Source organism: Crocodylus porosus, unplaced genomic scaffold (assembly GCF_001723895.1).
Source record: "Crocodylus porosus isolate Cpor-Errol unplaced genomic scaffold, CroPor_comp1, whole genome shotgun sequence".
In the NCBI taxonomy this organism is placed as follows: Eukaryota; Metazoa; Chordata; order Crocodylia; family Crocodylidae; genus Crocodylus; species Crocodylus porosus.
The window spans coordinates 29,166,860-29,181,904 of NW_017728907.1; the positions used below are offsets into that span (position 1 = coordinate 29,166,860).

The 15,045-nt window shown below is 42.1% G+C and overlaps 1 protein-coding gene across 2 annotated transcripts in view; it reads left to right on the forward strand.

Moving 5' to 3' along the window:
- CDC14A (cell division cycle 14A) overlaps positions 1–15,045 on the forward strand; it is a 142,163-nt gene that overhangs the window by 104,957 nt on the left and 22,161 nt on the right. For both annotated transcript variants that reach the window (XM_019531022.1, XM_019531021.1), the window contains exon 11: positions 5,932–6,091. In XM_019531022.1, coding sequence (XP_019386567.1) covers positions 5,932–6,091 — 160 coding nt within the window. The remainder of the gene's footprint in view (positions 1–5,931; positions 6,092–15,045) is intronic.

A 15,045-nucleotide genomic window follows, 5' to 3' on the forward strand; every position in this document is an offset into this window, starting at 1 on the left:
GAAGGTTGAGAGGCAACCTTGTGGCTACCTATAAATTCATCATGGGGGCACAGAAAGGAATTGGTGAGGCTCTACTCACCACGGCACCCCTGGGGGTCACAAGAAATAACGGTCATAAGCTAACAGAGAGCAGATTTAGACTGGATGTTAAGAAGAACGTCTTCGCAGTTAGAGTGGCCAAAGTCTGGAATGGGCTCCCAAGGGAGGTGGTGCTCTCCCCTACCCTGGGGGTCTTCAAGAGGAGGTTGGATGGGCATTTGGCTTGGGTCATCTGAACCCAGCACTCTTTCCTGTCTGTGCAGGGGGTCGGACTTGTTCTATTGAGGTCCCTTATGACCCTAACATCTATGAATCTATGGTCAGGCAAGACCTACCTGCTACAAACCCGTGCTGGCTATCCCTCAGGATGCTGCCCTCAGCCACTTTATCCAGAAGGGTCTCCTTGATAATTTTCTTTCCGGGGATCGAGGTCAAGCTGATTGGCCCGTAATTCCTGGGATCTACTTTCCACCCTTTCTTGAAGATGGGTACCACATTGGCTTTCTTCCAGTCTTCAGGTACTTCACATGAGCACCACAAGTTTTTGAATATTTTTGCCAATATTTGGACTATGATACCTGCCAGCTCCTTGAGCACCCTAGGGTGTAATCTGTCAGGACCAGCTGACTTGAAGGTGCCCAGCCTCTCAAGGTGATCCTTTACTTTATACCCACTGTTGCTGGGTATAAATACACTCACACCCTGGCCATCTCGTGTCTTGCTAGGCAAGGCAGCCTCATTGGACTGATGAAAGACCGACGCAAAGTACCCAGTAAGCAGGTTGGGCTTTTCCTGGGTGTTGGTTATCAGCTGTCTCACTTGGTTCAGCAGGGGTCCAGTGTTACCCCTGCTTTTTTTCTGACTCCCTGAATGTCTGAAAAAGGACTTTTTGTTATCTTTGATATGTGAAGCCAGATGGAGCTCAGTTGCAACCTTGGCTTTACTGATCCGCTCCCTGCAGGTACGGACCAGTGCTGAGAACTCCTCCTTGGTGATAATATGCACATTGCTACAGTCATGTTTAATGTCATGGTTATTGTTTTTAAATTTGCTCCACAGTTCCATATGCACAGGGAGAGCAGGGTCTGACAGTAAGGAGAGGGGGAAGGGGCTGCCCTGGGAGAAGTTCAGGGGAGGCAGAAAGTAGAGGGCTACCTGACATCCCAGACTTATTTTCCCTGCTGTAACAGTGGGAGGGGGACAAATTCAAGACAAACCTCCAATTATTAGAATCTGTTACTTGGAAAATTATAACAAATTTATAATTTTTCCATATATGGAATCTTATTATTGCGGGGGTTGATTTATAATCAAGATCGTCTTCTATTTGAGTAAATATTGTATACAGTACAGACCTGCTTAAAAACTATTATATATTATTAGCAATAACTTCTGTACTTACTGTGACTGTTGTACTAGTCTATAAACTGTTTTGGTACAGGTAAGATACAAGATAAAAATCCTTCAACTGCAGCAGAAAACATAAATTATCTTCATGGGTTTTCAACACCCCTTCGCTCTCTCTCTTGAGTTCTAGTACATAAGGAAAAGGATTTAACTGGTACAGTTTATTTTGTCTCGTGTCCAGTGAGTTCAGCACAATGCAGGAAGAAGCAAAGGAAGTCTTTTCTGAAAAGATTTATAAATAAATAAATAAAACAACTTCTACAATATATTGTTTGAGAGAAAATTAGCTTTATTAAGGCTGATTCAGAACCTGAATATGAAACTTCTAAATTGTGTATGTAGTTTACTTCAGCATATTTAAGGGAGCTTCTAAAAGATAACAAACCAGTGATGGCCAAAGTGTATATCTTTTTATTTTGTCATCAAGAATATCATGTTATTGTCTAGTGTCTTTGTTTCATTTATTTTAAGTCTTGCATGTGACATTGCTTAGCAACACCTGAGGTATCTCTGATCTGTTCAGCTACAGCCTTCAAGAGCTGGGGAAAGGTGAGATTTTTGTTAGAGAAACATGTTAGTTGTAATTATTTGCCTCCAGTTTTGCAATAGCACCTGCATTTGTGGTCCATGTGTTGATTTTTGTGCGTCTTTAACAGAACACATTTTATGTAAATAAAGGTTGAATTATTGTACATAAAATGAGCCCAGTGGAAATACCAAAATAGGTAGGTTGGTGTCTCCCTGATTCCCAGGTTCCTCCTAGCCCAGTTTAAACTGCACACAGTGGGACCACTTGACAGTCTTAAAATTGCCCAATCTGTGAAGTGAGTACTTACTTGATCCTTCTAGGTCAGTAGTACCCAACCTTTTTCCCTATTGGGCTGGATGGGCAGTTCTCAGATCCTCCACTGGCCTTATCTAGCATGGGGTGTGGGGGAGAAGGAGGTGTGGCTTTATAGCTCTTTGGAGTTTTTTATCTAGTGATAGCTACTTTGCACGTGTGGCTGGTCTCAAGTTAATTGTGCAGTTAACCAGTTAATTATGTGATACCTGTAACATATAGAAGGGGCCTAACTGTCATACTTCAAGCAGCTTAAGCAGTGTCTTTAATATTAAAATCAGTGGGAACTGACCAATGGTAAGTACAGGTTGCACAATTTCAATGGCTATCCACCTTATCTATGGGTATCTTTTAAGTGACTTATACTGTAACAGATCAGAGGTCTGCCTCAAGAGCTCAGTGAAAGATTTCACTCGCTCCTGGTCTGCTGAGAATCAACACTTCCTCTTCTCTCCCCTTAGTGCATCACATCTCTACCCAAATTTAGCTGGCAGGGGATGGGTATTCTCCTCTTTCCATCCAAAGGAAATGATGGCCTGTCATGTTTTTAGTCACATGTGAACTCAAGTTAGTCCTCAGTTCTGTGACATGGGGCCTTGTTCCTGCAATATTTCATTGTGGTAAATTGAAAGTAGAGTAAATATAGGGAAATTTTAAAACAGTAGGTGTTAATATAGCCATAAACATGAGTAATTCAATTAGTACAGTATTGATTGTATTAAGTTAAATTGTGCTCCTTCCATTCATTTTTAGGGGTTTTATGGTATAAGTTGTTTTTTTTTTTTGTCTCGGCAGCAGGAAATGTCATTGTAGAAATTGTCAGGGCAAAGCAGTGGTTTTACTCCCTGAGTATAGAGTGCACTATAGCTCCATCTTCTTGTGGAGTGCATGACATCTCCATCTTCTGTGTAGTATTCACAGAATGAACTGGTGCCTTTTTAAAAAAATCTCATAAGGTTCTCCCCAGAGTTAACTTGGCTGATATCAACACCAATGCAATTTCGCGTCATTCTTTAGTTATACTGGATATTTTCTTCCCTCACTTTATTCAGGAACATATTTTTTCAGGTGTGTTTACTTATTAGCCAACCACCCAATACGAGCTGTTCTCTCTTGGAATATATGCAGATAACCCAGACACATTTGGGTTATTGCCAAAGAGTCACTCTTTCTCCTATACCTTGCTCCTCCGTGGGTAAGGGAGGCTAACTGAGAAAAGTAAAGAATTACATTTCTTACGTTGTGTTCCTACTTATGAGTGTTTATTTGAAACCACAAGACTCAGGCCAGATATCACTCCAGATTATTATTTTTCACACATGCTGACAAACTAGCAAATATTTGACAATATTCCGTGCTTCTGTCAAGAGGTACAAATTAGTCATACAAAACATGTCAGCCAAGCTTTCTTGCTGTTCTTCCAAAATCATGTGAAAGCAGATTATTATTCCATAGATTGAAATTATTCTGAATTGCATTGTTAGACCTTCCTTTACCGCCAAACTTACTGTTGAACTTTATTGAAAAAACATTACTTAATTTCACAGTTGCTTTTCTGAACAGCAGACTGTCAAGAAAATCAACTTGATAATAATTTTGTGAAAACTAATTACGATAGCTGTGCAGCATACATAATATATTGGGTGGAGAAGTGGACTCATAGAGGACTGGTTCCATCACCTTATTTGGGAATTCAAGTTGACTTTCAAATATTAAAGTTAATGGGCAATACTAAATTGTAGGAACCTCACCTTTGCATGCAAGATATAGTGGATGAAAAGAAGAGTAGTATCCTCTGGTCAACAATACAACAAGAGCAGAACTTGATAGACAGCCAAAGCACTGCTATTGAGTTGCAGAAAAGATCAGACTTCTTGAAGTAGAGAGACTTTTCACCACCCGGACTGGACCGTATCTAGATGGCTATCCAAAGAGAAGTGTAGTTCCTGTATTCTCTGTTAATCTCACTTTGGTATCCAAAAAGAGCCTTCCAGGGCAATGGCATTTATCCCATTGGACTTCATATCTGGTGTGAGCAGAAAAAAATAACTGTGTCCACTTGGTTTCATTCTGTCTAAAAGACTTTGGCCACAGGTCTGTCTAAGAAGTTCCTGTAAGCAAAACTGTAAAACTTCGCAGCATTTGCCATAATGGGTCTCTCAGATACTATTTATAGAATGAATCTGGGCTCCATCTATCAGGTCCCGTATGGCATTGTGGGGGAAAAAATATGTGAGCCTTATCCAGGGAGAACTCGAGGTTCCATTCTTCTGCTACATCATCCTCTGCTAGAGAGATGCAACTGAATTGTGAGAGGATTTTTCCCCTCAATTCTGCTGTAATACAAATTAAAGCTCTGCTGAACTCTTACACGTGCTCTTCTATGAATCGTCACATGCCACTTCCCATTTATTATAAATAAGGAGAAAAGCTATGCAGAAATGAGACAATTTTCATATCTGATCATTCTCATTCTTTCAGCAGCTCTCTCCTCACTCAACCCAACTTTGTAGTTTGGGAAATGAGTGGAACCCTGTTTGTAACCAATGGAAAGTTTTCTCTTAAGGAAGTGTCTAATATATTGTCCTTAAGGTTTGTGTTTATGTAATTTAAAATTATTGTTATAATGCTAACAGTCAGCTGATCGAGGGTCTCAGCAGGTTTGAAAGAACTCTTCTGGTAACTTTGGTTGAAGAATGGGGCTTAGTCACCTAACTACAATATTGGACCTTTTCCAAATTCCATTAGGAGGCATTAGTCATTGGTTATAAATGAAGAGAGAAGCTGTTAACAGATATATCTTGGCTGACAATGGTTTGCTCTCTGCTTTCCAGTATTATTAATAATTGCCTTGTGGTTGCTTCTGTAGTTTCTGTGGGGCTTCATTTTGCTAAGCACTGTGAGCTCACACAAGAGAAAAACAGTCCCTTACCTAAAGAATTTAAGGCGGTTTATAACTTGTCCCAGCCAACAAGCCTACCCTGCCCACACTTGCTGACAGTGGGTAAACGCTGTTGTTTTTTTCCTCCAACACATCAAAAAAACGTTCTCTTATACAGCTGATATCACTGTTCTGTTCACCTTAATTTGATTTTGCACCCCTTCTCTGCATATCTCAGTTATTGCTTGACTGCTTCTTATTAAACCACTCATGCTAACAGTACCGTACACAACACCACATCACCATACGTTAATTGTGTACATACATAAAAGTTAAATAATACCATGTTTTTGGTTTGTGCCTTTAAACAAAAAAAATTACAAATAGCTTTAAAATACTTTAAAAAATAGTATTGGCTTCTATAGCATATTGCTGATTTTTTTGTTTTTTGTTTTTTGTTTCTCCATGATTAGGATACACTTAAACAAAATTCTGAAGAGTGAGGGACAGCTGGAAGAATGACAGATTCTAGGTTTATGATACACATAATCTCGTACAGAGATTTTTATCTAATCTAGCTTTATTTACCATAGGAGAGAAGTTGTATGCTTTTGTTACATAACATAATTTTCTGTTTTGATTATGAAGATATTTAAAAGACCAAAATACTCTCAGTTAAAGATTGCTTGCATGTTTTCTGATTAGTTTGGTCTGCAAAAAAAATTGTTGAAACTAATTATACTTCTCATTTAATATTTAACAGGAAACAAGCAATGCTGTGGTTACAGGGAGACGTCTTCCGATCCAAACAGAAACAACGATCGTTTGAGGATGGAAGCATGAATAGAGTTCTCTGTGGCTTAGATGACGTTTCAATCAGTGGGAGTTTTAATAAACTACAAAATCTCGACAGATATGGAGAGGTACGGATTCACTGAAAGTATTGCACATTGGTAGAGAGAGAGCTCATGTTTAATAACTAACTATATGAAATGTTTACATATTTTTCCGTGATTTCTGAGGCATGTTAAAATAATCTATTATAAATGCAAGAAAAGGTCATTTCATTTAGAAAAATAAGAACATACTGAAGACTGAAATGAAAAAGGCAAAGGCTGTCCAATCACCTTTTCCAGTACAGACTGGAGTTTGCAGCCTAACTGGCTGTGATCTAGAAGTTTTCACTCCCCTCCCCCTCACCCCATTGCACTAACACTGCTGCCTGCACTAACCTGACCCCTCTGCAGTGAGGGAAGTGTGGATGCAGCAGAGCAGCAGGTTCCAAGCAGAGAGAAGCATGGCAAAGGGATGGACAGAATGGTAGAGCTCTGTGCTGTTGATCCCTCAGGCTAGATTGGACCTCGTCACAGGTTATAGATTGCTAACCCCAACCTAGATTTTCATAGGCTGCTTACAGATGTTAAAAAAACCCAAACAAACCAAAAATGCACTTTACTGGAAGAAGCAGTGCGTTAGTTTGACCTAGCTCTGCAGCATCTGTATAGGTTGGTTGCTTCAGTGTGGCTTTTTGGCACTTTTATCTTATAGTTGATTCAGTCAGCTATTAGAGAAAAGCACCAAAAAAGCCCCACTAATCCACTTGATGTATACAGATGTTGGGTGAGCTGGGTCCAACTAACAGTGCCTCTTTTGGGCATGATCTGGATTTGGTGTTAGACCGCACTGAGTTTAAAGTGACCCTTTTAGGTTTGTAAGCAGCCATAATGCTTTTTACTACAAAGTATCACTTCGTTGTTTTCACTGATTCCTAGGGGGGCTACGGTTCATCTCTTACTGGACAGTTTTTCAGGTTATTTCACCAGAAGCATAGGTGAATTTGTTCTGTGATAGCAATCATTAAAAGGCACTGTACGCAAAGATTATATGGTTAGTACTGTTTCCTCTGTCCTTTTTTGGGCAGCTCCCTCTAGTAAACCAAATTGCTCAAACAGATCTCTGATTCTGATAAAGAGGATGGAATGGAGTGAAAAAAAAGAGTAGAAAAAATTCTGTGGAGTATTTTGCTGCTGTCCCTGATAATACAAGAATGAGATAAAATAGCATGGTCTGAGAAGATTACTGATCAACTGTCTCCTAGTAAGGTGAAATGGGTATAAAAATAGAAGAACCATTGCCCAGTCATCACCATCCTTCAAGCATGAATGTATTATTGCCACTATCTTGAATGATGATGCTGACCTATATTTCAGGAAATTTCAGATTCTGCCAATGAAATCAGTCTTTTTGATCTGATCTTGACCTTACGTCATAGTTAATCATTACCTGTTTCAAACAGAAGTTAAGACTTACCTTTGTTCCAATTGGGATGGAACTATTTTAATGAACATACTTTGGAATCTGATAGATCTTGTTCAGATACTGTATACCTGTCACAGGATCAAGGAGGTGTCCTGTGACTAATATAGGGTTACGGAGCTGCCGGTTGCCGCAGCAACCAGACAGGTCAGATGACCAGAAGGGGGCAGGGCCGGGCCTTTATAGACTGCCCAGGCCGGAGCCAGAGTAGCAGTTCCCTCCAGACAGCCGCAGGAGCAGGAGCTCTGCAGGAGAGCTGAGCAGGCCGGGTGGATGGTTGCTGCCTGACCATGCAGACCGGCTGCAATGATGCAGGGGAGAGAGAACGCTAGAAGAGGCCATGACTAAAGAGCCTAGTGAGTGCAAGCTTTGTGTTATAAGCCAGTAGGCTTCTTGTTTATGTTGCAGCCACTTGGCTCATGGTTTTGTTATGGTTACACCAGAGGACTGGGTGAAGCTGTAGGGGTGCGAGGAGGCCTCACGGGGGGGCTCCCCAGTAGCTTGGGGGTTCCCAGTGCCCAGCGGGAGCACAGTGAGCAGTGCCACAGTGGGCACAGCGTGACGAGTGCCGGAGAGGCGCTTGATGTGTGGGGGTTGTAGCCCCGGCTGCGAAAGGGCGCTCAGGCCCTAGAGGGGGGCGAGAAGCGTGGGAGGTGCGGCAAAGGCCCTAGAGGGGGGCGGGAGGCGCAGGAGGTGTGGCTAAGGCCCTAGAGGGGGCGAGAGGCTCCAGAGAGGGCGAGGAGCAGGGGAAAACCGCAAGACAGGCCCACTGGGACGAGGCCTGGGCACGGCAAGCCCAGAGGCACCAGTAGTGGGGTGCAGGTTGTTTAACCGGCCCAGAGGCGCTGGTTAAGGGGCGGCAGGTGCGTGACCAACCCAGGGGCGCCGGTAAAAGGGGTGCCAGGGGCGTGATAGGCCCAGGAGGATCAGAGAGGGGCGCCGGGGCGTGACAAGCCCCAGGGGTCGCCCAGTGAGTGATAGGCCCGGGGGTGCCAGAGAGGGGCACCAGGGCAGGACAAGCCCAAGGGGCACCAGAGAGGGCGCCGGAGGGCAAGGACAGAGCAACGTCCAGGAACAGCTGTGAGGCTTGGGGCGTGCTTAAAGGGGAGGTAGGAGGCACGCATTGCCCATAAGGCTGGGGGTGTTGGAGCACCCACTTGGAATGGAGGTAATACCAGTGCAGTGTCAAGGTGAAAGTAGGCAGCCTCCCTTACTGAACTTAATAAGAACAAAGACGTGGCAGGCGAGAAGAGGGTGGTGGATCACCGTAATTGACACGGCAGGGGGCACTAGCGAGGTCACGGCCCCTCGCAGGCCCCACTCCGTAACAATACCCACTGGATTACATCAGCACTGATGTGCTGAATGAAATATAAGGGTGGTCAGAAAAATTTCAACAAAAGTTTTGATGGAAAATGCTTTGACACATGGAGAAATGATGTCAAAATATGAATTTTTTCCTGAAATCAGTGTCTCATATCGTGAATCTGTAGATTTCTGGGGGTCAGAAAGACCATTATGATCAAATAGTTTGGCTTCTGGGATAGCCCAGACCATCAAATCCACCAAGTCATTTGTGTGTCAAGATGATGCAAAACAATCTCTAATAAAACATCCTGCACTAAAGGAGTGCAAGGAGAAGAGTATGATCCAATGTAATCACAGCTTTTGTGTAGAATTCTGTCTCTATGTTCAAGCATGTGAAGTAGGACCAAGGTAAGCTTTAAAAAAAATTGAGAAACCTTCATTTAATTCTAAAAGCAAATTTTGAAAGTGTTTGGTTTTTTCGGTTATTTCTAACTTGGTTTTTGTTTCAATTCTTTATCTTTAAAAAAGGTTTGAAATAAAAATGTAGTACTTCACATTTATTCAGACAAAATGACTTTCTCGTTTGGGCTTTGGCCCAGTTCAGGTTGAAAAATAAATCTGTTTTCTGACCACATCTCATTATACCAAACTGTCAGCCCATCAAGAGACTGGTGCGTAGATACATCATCCTTTCATCTGTTCATTGTGGGTTATCATGATTTACAGAAGGCAGATGATTGAAGAATCCGTGAGTGTTAGAAATAGTGGCATAAGTTTAATTGGAACTGGGTGAATTGCAAGGTAGAGGTTTTATGGGTTGTTTTTTTTTTAATTCTTATGTTGTAGTGAAGGCAAAGTACTAAATCTTTGTTACATTATCCATAAAGACTAGTTCAGCTGAACTATTCAGAATGCATTCAGATCAATCCATTCTTAGCTCTTTATTAACTGAAGAGCTTTGCTGACAGAATCCATCTGATTCAATAGGGCACTCAGCTTGTAGTGCCTCTTGCAGTAGATGATAGGTCAACAAACTGCTAGTCAGCATTCTTCTACATATCACCTTAGAGAAATACACTCTATTTAAAAATGTCTTCCAAATTAAGATGAATCACAATGTTATATTCTTTTTATACTAGTAAATGCTTGTCTCCTGTTATTGGTCAGTTTGTTGCTTGGGTTCTAAGGCTGCTTGTATACTCTGTGGGGATTTAATTCAGTTTAATTCTCCCTAAATTGAAACAGTGGGTTTTTAAAAACACTGCTTCAATTTAGGGAGAATTAAACCAAACTAAACCCTGTGGTGTGTACACAAGGGTGGGGGTCCGAGTATTACCTGCCTCTTCAGCGGGGGAGTAGGTGGGGAAGAAAGGGGGCAAACTGCCAGCGGGCTGAGCGGTCCCTGAGCTGCGTGGGGGCCCTTCAGGTGGCACCTGGCTGGTGGCACCCGACCCAGGTGTCCCCATAGCCATGCAGGGAAGCACTGGGCCTCTGCCCAACTCAGGCAGGCAGGCTCCAGGGAGGAAAAAAAAAATCAGGCTTGCCACTTTTTTTTTTCTTCAGTGGAACCTGCCTGCATGGGCTGCTTCTGGGTCCCACAACCCCTGAGCTGTGCGGGGCTCGCCAAGCCCCGAGCACATCAGCTTGCACTGTTAGCTAGCAAACTAAAACACCTTGGAGGTGTTTTATCTTGCTGTGTGCCAGAGTTATTTAAAGTGGAATATGCCACCAAGTGTACAAACAGCAACACCATTAAAGCAGAATATGCCCTTGACCATACAAACAGCAGTGCCATTAAAGTGGTGCAAAAGGGCATTTAAAGCCTCATTAAAGGCCAATTTTATGGCATATACAAAGGCCCTGAAAGATTGAATTGACTAGTTTACTGAGAGTGTGTCTGCAGATTGTAAATGCAAGTATAGAGAGGTATCTGATTTAGTTTTTTGGCAAGGTAAACTATCCCCCACAAAACTCTTTTACCAGGGCCAGCGAGCTTCCAGTACTCAAGCTAATTCGTTCACAGCTAGGTAAGGATCTGTGCATTGCATTGCAGTCTGCAATGTAGACCTATCCATATAAAGTGCTGTTCTGTTACATGGAACTCATTAGAGGCAGAAAGACCTCCCTGTGGAATTCATCCCTTCTACCAGTTCGTTAAAGCCAATTTTTTTGTACTTTAAGACATAATTTCAGGGTACTCTTTCTGTGCGGCAGACTTTGATCAGCCATTTTAGCAAGTTTACATTTTTAATTAAACTATCTCAGGCTTAAACTGTTTATGTATGGGGGCTTTGTTTTAGTTTTGATTCTAGTTTCAGTGCTCAGATGCCTAAGAAATAGATGCAGCATTAGAATGAGGGATTTATAAGCTGTTTTCCCACCACAAGTTTTCCTCTTTGCTGAACTCCAGACCCTTGTGCTTCCTTAGTTGTGACCTCATCTTGTTAAAGGAAACAGGCCTAGAAATAGAAAATTCTTATTACTGTTTAACATACTATTTGCAGATATTAGTGACATTAGCATGCACCTAGGGACATTAGTCATGGACCCAAAGACTCATTGTGTTAATGCTCTGTAGACCCAGAATAAAAAAGTGTTCCCTTTCCCAGAAATCAGTCTTAACATAAGAGAATGAACAGATGGGCACAGACAGATTGATGGGGGAGTTCCAGGAAACAATGAGACATTTGGCTAGCATGATATTGGTGTACCAGCAGCCACTATATTTTTAATATTCTCCCAACAAAACCTATCCAAAAATTAGAGATCATGTCATTACAGTGTATGGTATTATTCTCTCTGTTTCTATGCTTTACCTCCTTCCTGTCAACCTTTAGTTTTGTTTTAGCTCCTAAAAGCAGAAACTCTTTGATTCTTTGTGTGATGTCTAGAGCAATGAGTCTCTGATAATCTTCAATACATACCTTGCTATGCAGCTAATACTTTTCAGGTACTTTAATGCCTAATTTCAGTTTTACGTTGTTACTATCAGTACTGCTGTGAAAAGTACGTTGTATGTATTTGTAGTTTAGATGCCACAGGCATATGCAAAATGTAGAACAGTGGTCTCCAACCTTTTTAGGTTGCAGATCACTTTCGGTGTATGAGAGAAACCAAAGATGTACCCCTGCCCAGCAGGTAAGTCTGTGAGGAGGGGAAAGGGCCGTGGGGAGAGTGGGGAAGGTCGAGGCCCTAGCCCTATCCCCAATCCTTCCTTTACCACTGGGACCTTGATTGCCCCCCCCCAAATGGCAGTGAGGGAGGGGCAAGCCCTGCACAGCCGGGGCAGGGCAGGGGACAGAGCTGCAAGCAGCTTGTCAAGGGAGTGTGGAAAGGGGGGTTATGTAGCCTGGAAGGGCACGGAGGGGGTGTATGCGCCTGGATCTGTATGTGGAGTGGGCTGTGGCTGAGGCAGCGCTGAGCTCTTCCTGGCCAGGCTGGGCAGCAGCAGCAGCAACGCTGGGAGCAGGACCACAGGGGTGGGGTGTCCCTACTCCCAGTGCTGCCACTATCCACACCGAGCACAGTGCGGGCCAGGCCTGGCAGGAGCAGCCCGGCCCAGCCTTTCAGCCCATAGCTGCAGCCTGCCCTCTCCTGTGGCCACCACCCCCTGGCCCTTATGTCCTCAGGGGAGGGGAAGGATGCGCCAGGCTGTTCCCACTGGGCCTGGCCTGCATTGTGCTCAGTGTCAGCAACGGGAGTGAGGGTTGGGGGGTTGACTTGCTGGGTTGTGGGGGGTGGGTATGCATGCATGTATGCGCGCACTCAGTCCCCCCCAGCCTAGGATCAACTTCAAGAGGCTCTGGGATCCACTTGAAGTGGATTGATCGTGATCGACCAGTTGGTGACCACTGTGAATCTTCTAAATTTGTAACCTTGCTCCAGCGTTACATACCTGTACCTTTGCTAATTGGTGTAGTAGTCTATGGTGGAAGCCATATCTAAATTATCCTACAGTCACAACCAAATGGTCAGAATCAAGAACACTGTGGCAATCTTAACTCAGAATTTCCTGATAGCTGTCGTGGCAAGATTTAGATATCTACAGGTGATGTCCAGTAATTTTCACAGCAACTGTTTTGTTGCTTAAAAGATTAATATACTATAGGGCTTTCAAGTTGACACATTTCAGAAGCATCAGATTAGTTCAGCAGTTTCTTCTGATTGTTGTCTCCTTTTCTTTGTGTTTCCATCCCTAGATCTGAGTTATAAATGCAGACTGGAAGCTTTGAGAGACATCAGATGTAGTTAAATACGGAGGTGCAGTTTCATCTACTGAATTAACAGGGAACCACCCCTAGGCAGGGCTATTCCTGTGCAGAACCTGTATGGACAGTAGTGGCCCCAGTTGCCCAAACCTAAACATGGGCATGAAGGTAATACTCTCTACAGTCAGGCCTGCCCAGTGACCCTGCCAGAAAGACCATATGAACCCATTCTTGCCATCCGCATCGGAGGTAGGAGAGGTCATATAAATCCCATACAGTGTTAGATATGGAAATATCCATTCTCATTATCCAGTGTTTTGGGGTCTCTGATCAAGCAACCCACTTGATTACAGGGACCTCACCTCCAACCCTTTGATCTCCCACAACCACGCTTTCAAAGTTGCAACAGGTGTACTGCAGACTGTCAGACTGCATGTTTAGGACAGCAGAGGGAAGGTGGAAAAAATCCATGCAGCCACTTGCTATTTTTGTCATGAGGAAAAATCTGCAATCAGAAATAACTTGGCAATCAATATAGCACCTGCATCATAGGAAATCTGCATATCAAATAAGAGTGAGATGTAGTGGGACTGCAAATGGACTAGGGATGGTTATCTAATATCAATGGACAGAAATAAATCCCACATCCCCTGCAGTTGGTCAGTGGCAAAAGGAGAAGGCAGGAGAGTTGCAGACCAGTTCTTTATTACTTTCTATCTTTAAAACATTTCTTTATTGAAATAAGTATATATGAAGTATTGTACAGATTTCTTTGCATTTAGCAGGGCTCTTCTTTTACAGTGATCTATTCTTAACAGCCCTTTTTAGAGATTTCATAATTTCATTGGTATAAAAACAAATCTGAATTGAAGCATGGCAACACTGTAGTCTTAGTTTGGTCATAGGGGAAGGAAGGACTTATTTTTTTAACTTTTGAATTATATTTGGAAAAAAGAACCTGTATGGATATTTTCAAATTGTAAGGCTTACTTAAAATAATAAAGATAAAAGTTATCTTGGAAACAGACAGTTGTTTTATTTATACTATGTAACTTGGTTTAGAATTTATAAAAACATGGTCTTGGCAGTATATAACAAAATCCTTTTTTTTACTGTATTTTAAGAAACTAGCTTGTGAAGTTTTAAAATTGGGTAATATAGATATATTTTATATAAATATTTCTAAGAATTTTTGCTATGTTAAGTATGTGGCTTTTGAAGTGATTTTAATTTATGTGGCCAAGGACTGGCTGCCAAAAATAGAAACTGTGTCTAAAGAGCCCTTCAACCTAATGTAGTCACTCCAGTTTGAACGGAATATCCCAGGGGAGCTGTTAGTAGTGTTAGTGTTCTGATCTATGGCTATATTTGGTGCTTGCACAAGACAATAGAGTAAGAAGGAGCATTACTCTCGTGGGGCTAAAAGACAGTCTATTTGGTGGATTGCTTTTTCCAGGCTCTTAAAAAAAGAACAGTTATTCTTTGTAGCTGCCACAATTTTGGCAAATAACAGCCTCTGGAATCTTGGCAACCATCCCAAGTTTGTCTAGTTTGCCTTCTCGCAACCATGAAGTACTACTTTCATATTTCGCTACTGCCAAAATTTTAAGTCGTGGTATTTCAGCATTTTCCACATTGATTCTTGTATGCGCTGTTTATCAAAACCTTTTTTGAGTTGTGCTCTCTTTTTTAGAAAATGCATAATTGGAACAGTTTAGAGGATCTTGGGTCTAAAATGTGCTAACATATACCTTTTTATTTGAAAAGTCTTTAGAATGTAGCTCTTAAGATTCATCAGTATGGTTCTGATCCTTTCCTACTGAAGTCAGTGGCGAAGCTTACGTTGACTTCAGTAAGGAGAATCATATTGCTTGAAGTACAATCATAATCATTCTTTGGTGAGTTACCCCTTTCTGAGGGATTAAAAATGTTCAGTTTTATAATGAAATTTTAAAAAAATCTGAGACTGGTCAGAAATGATAAATAGGCATTTCTATAAAATACACTTAATATTCTTTTCTAAAGTATGTGGAGTTTAGAAGGTT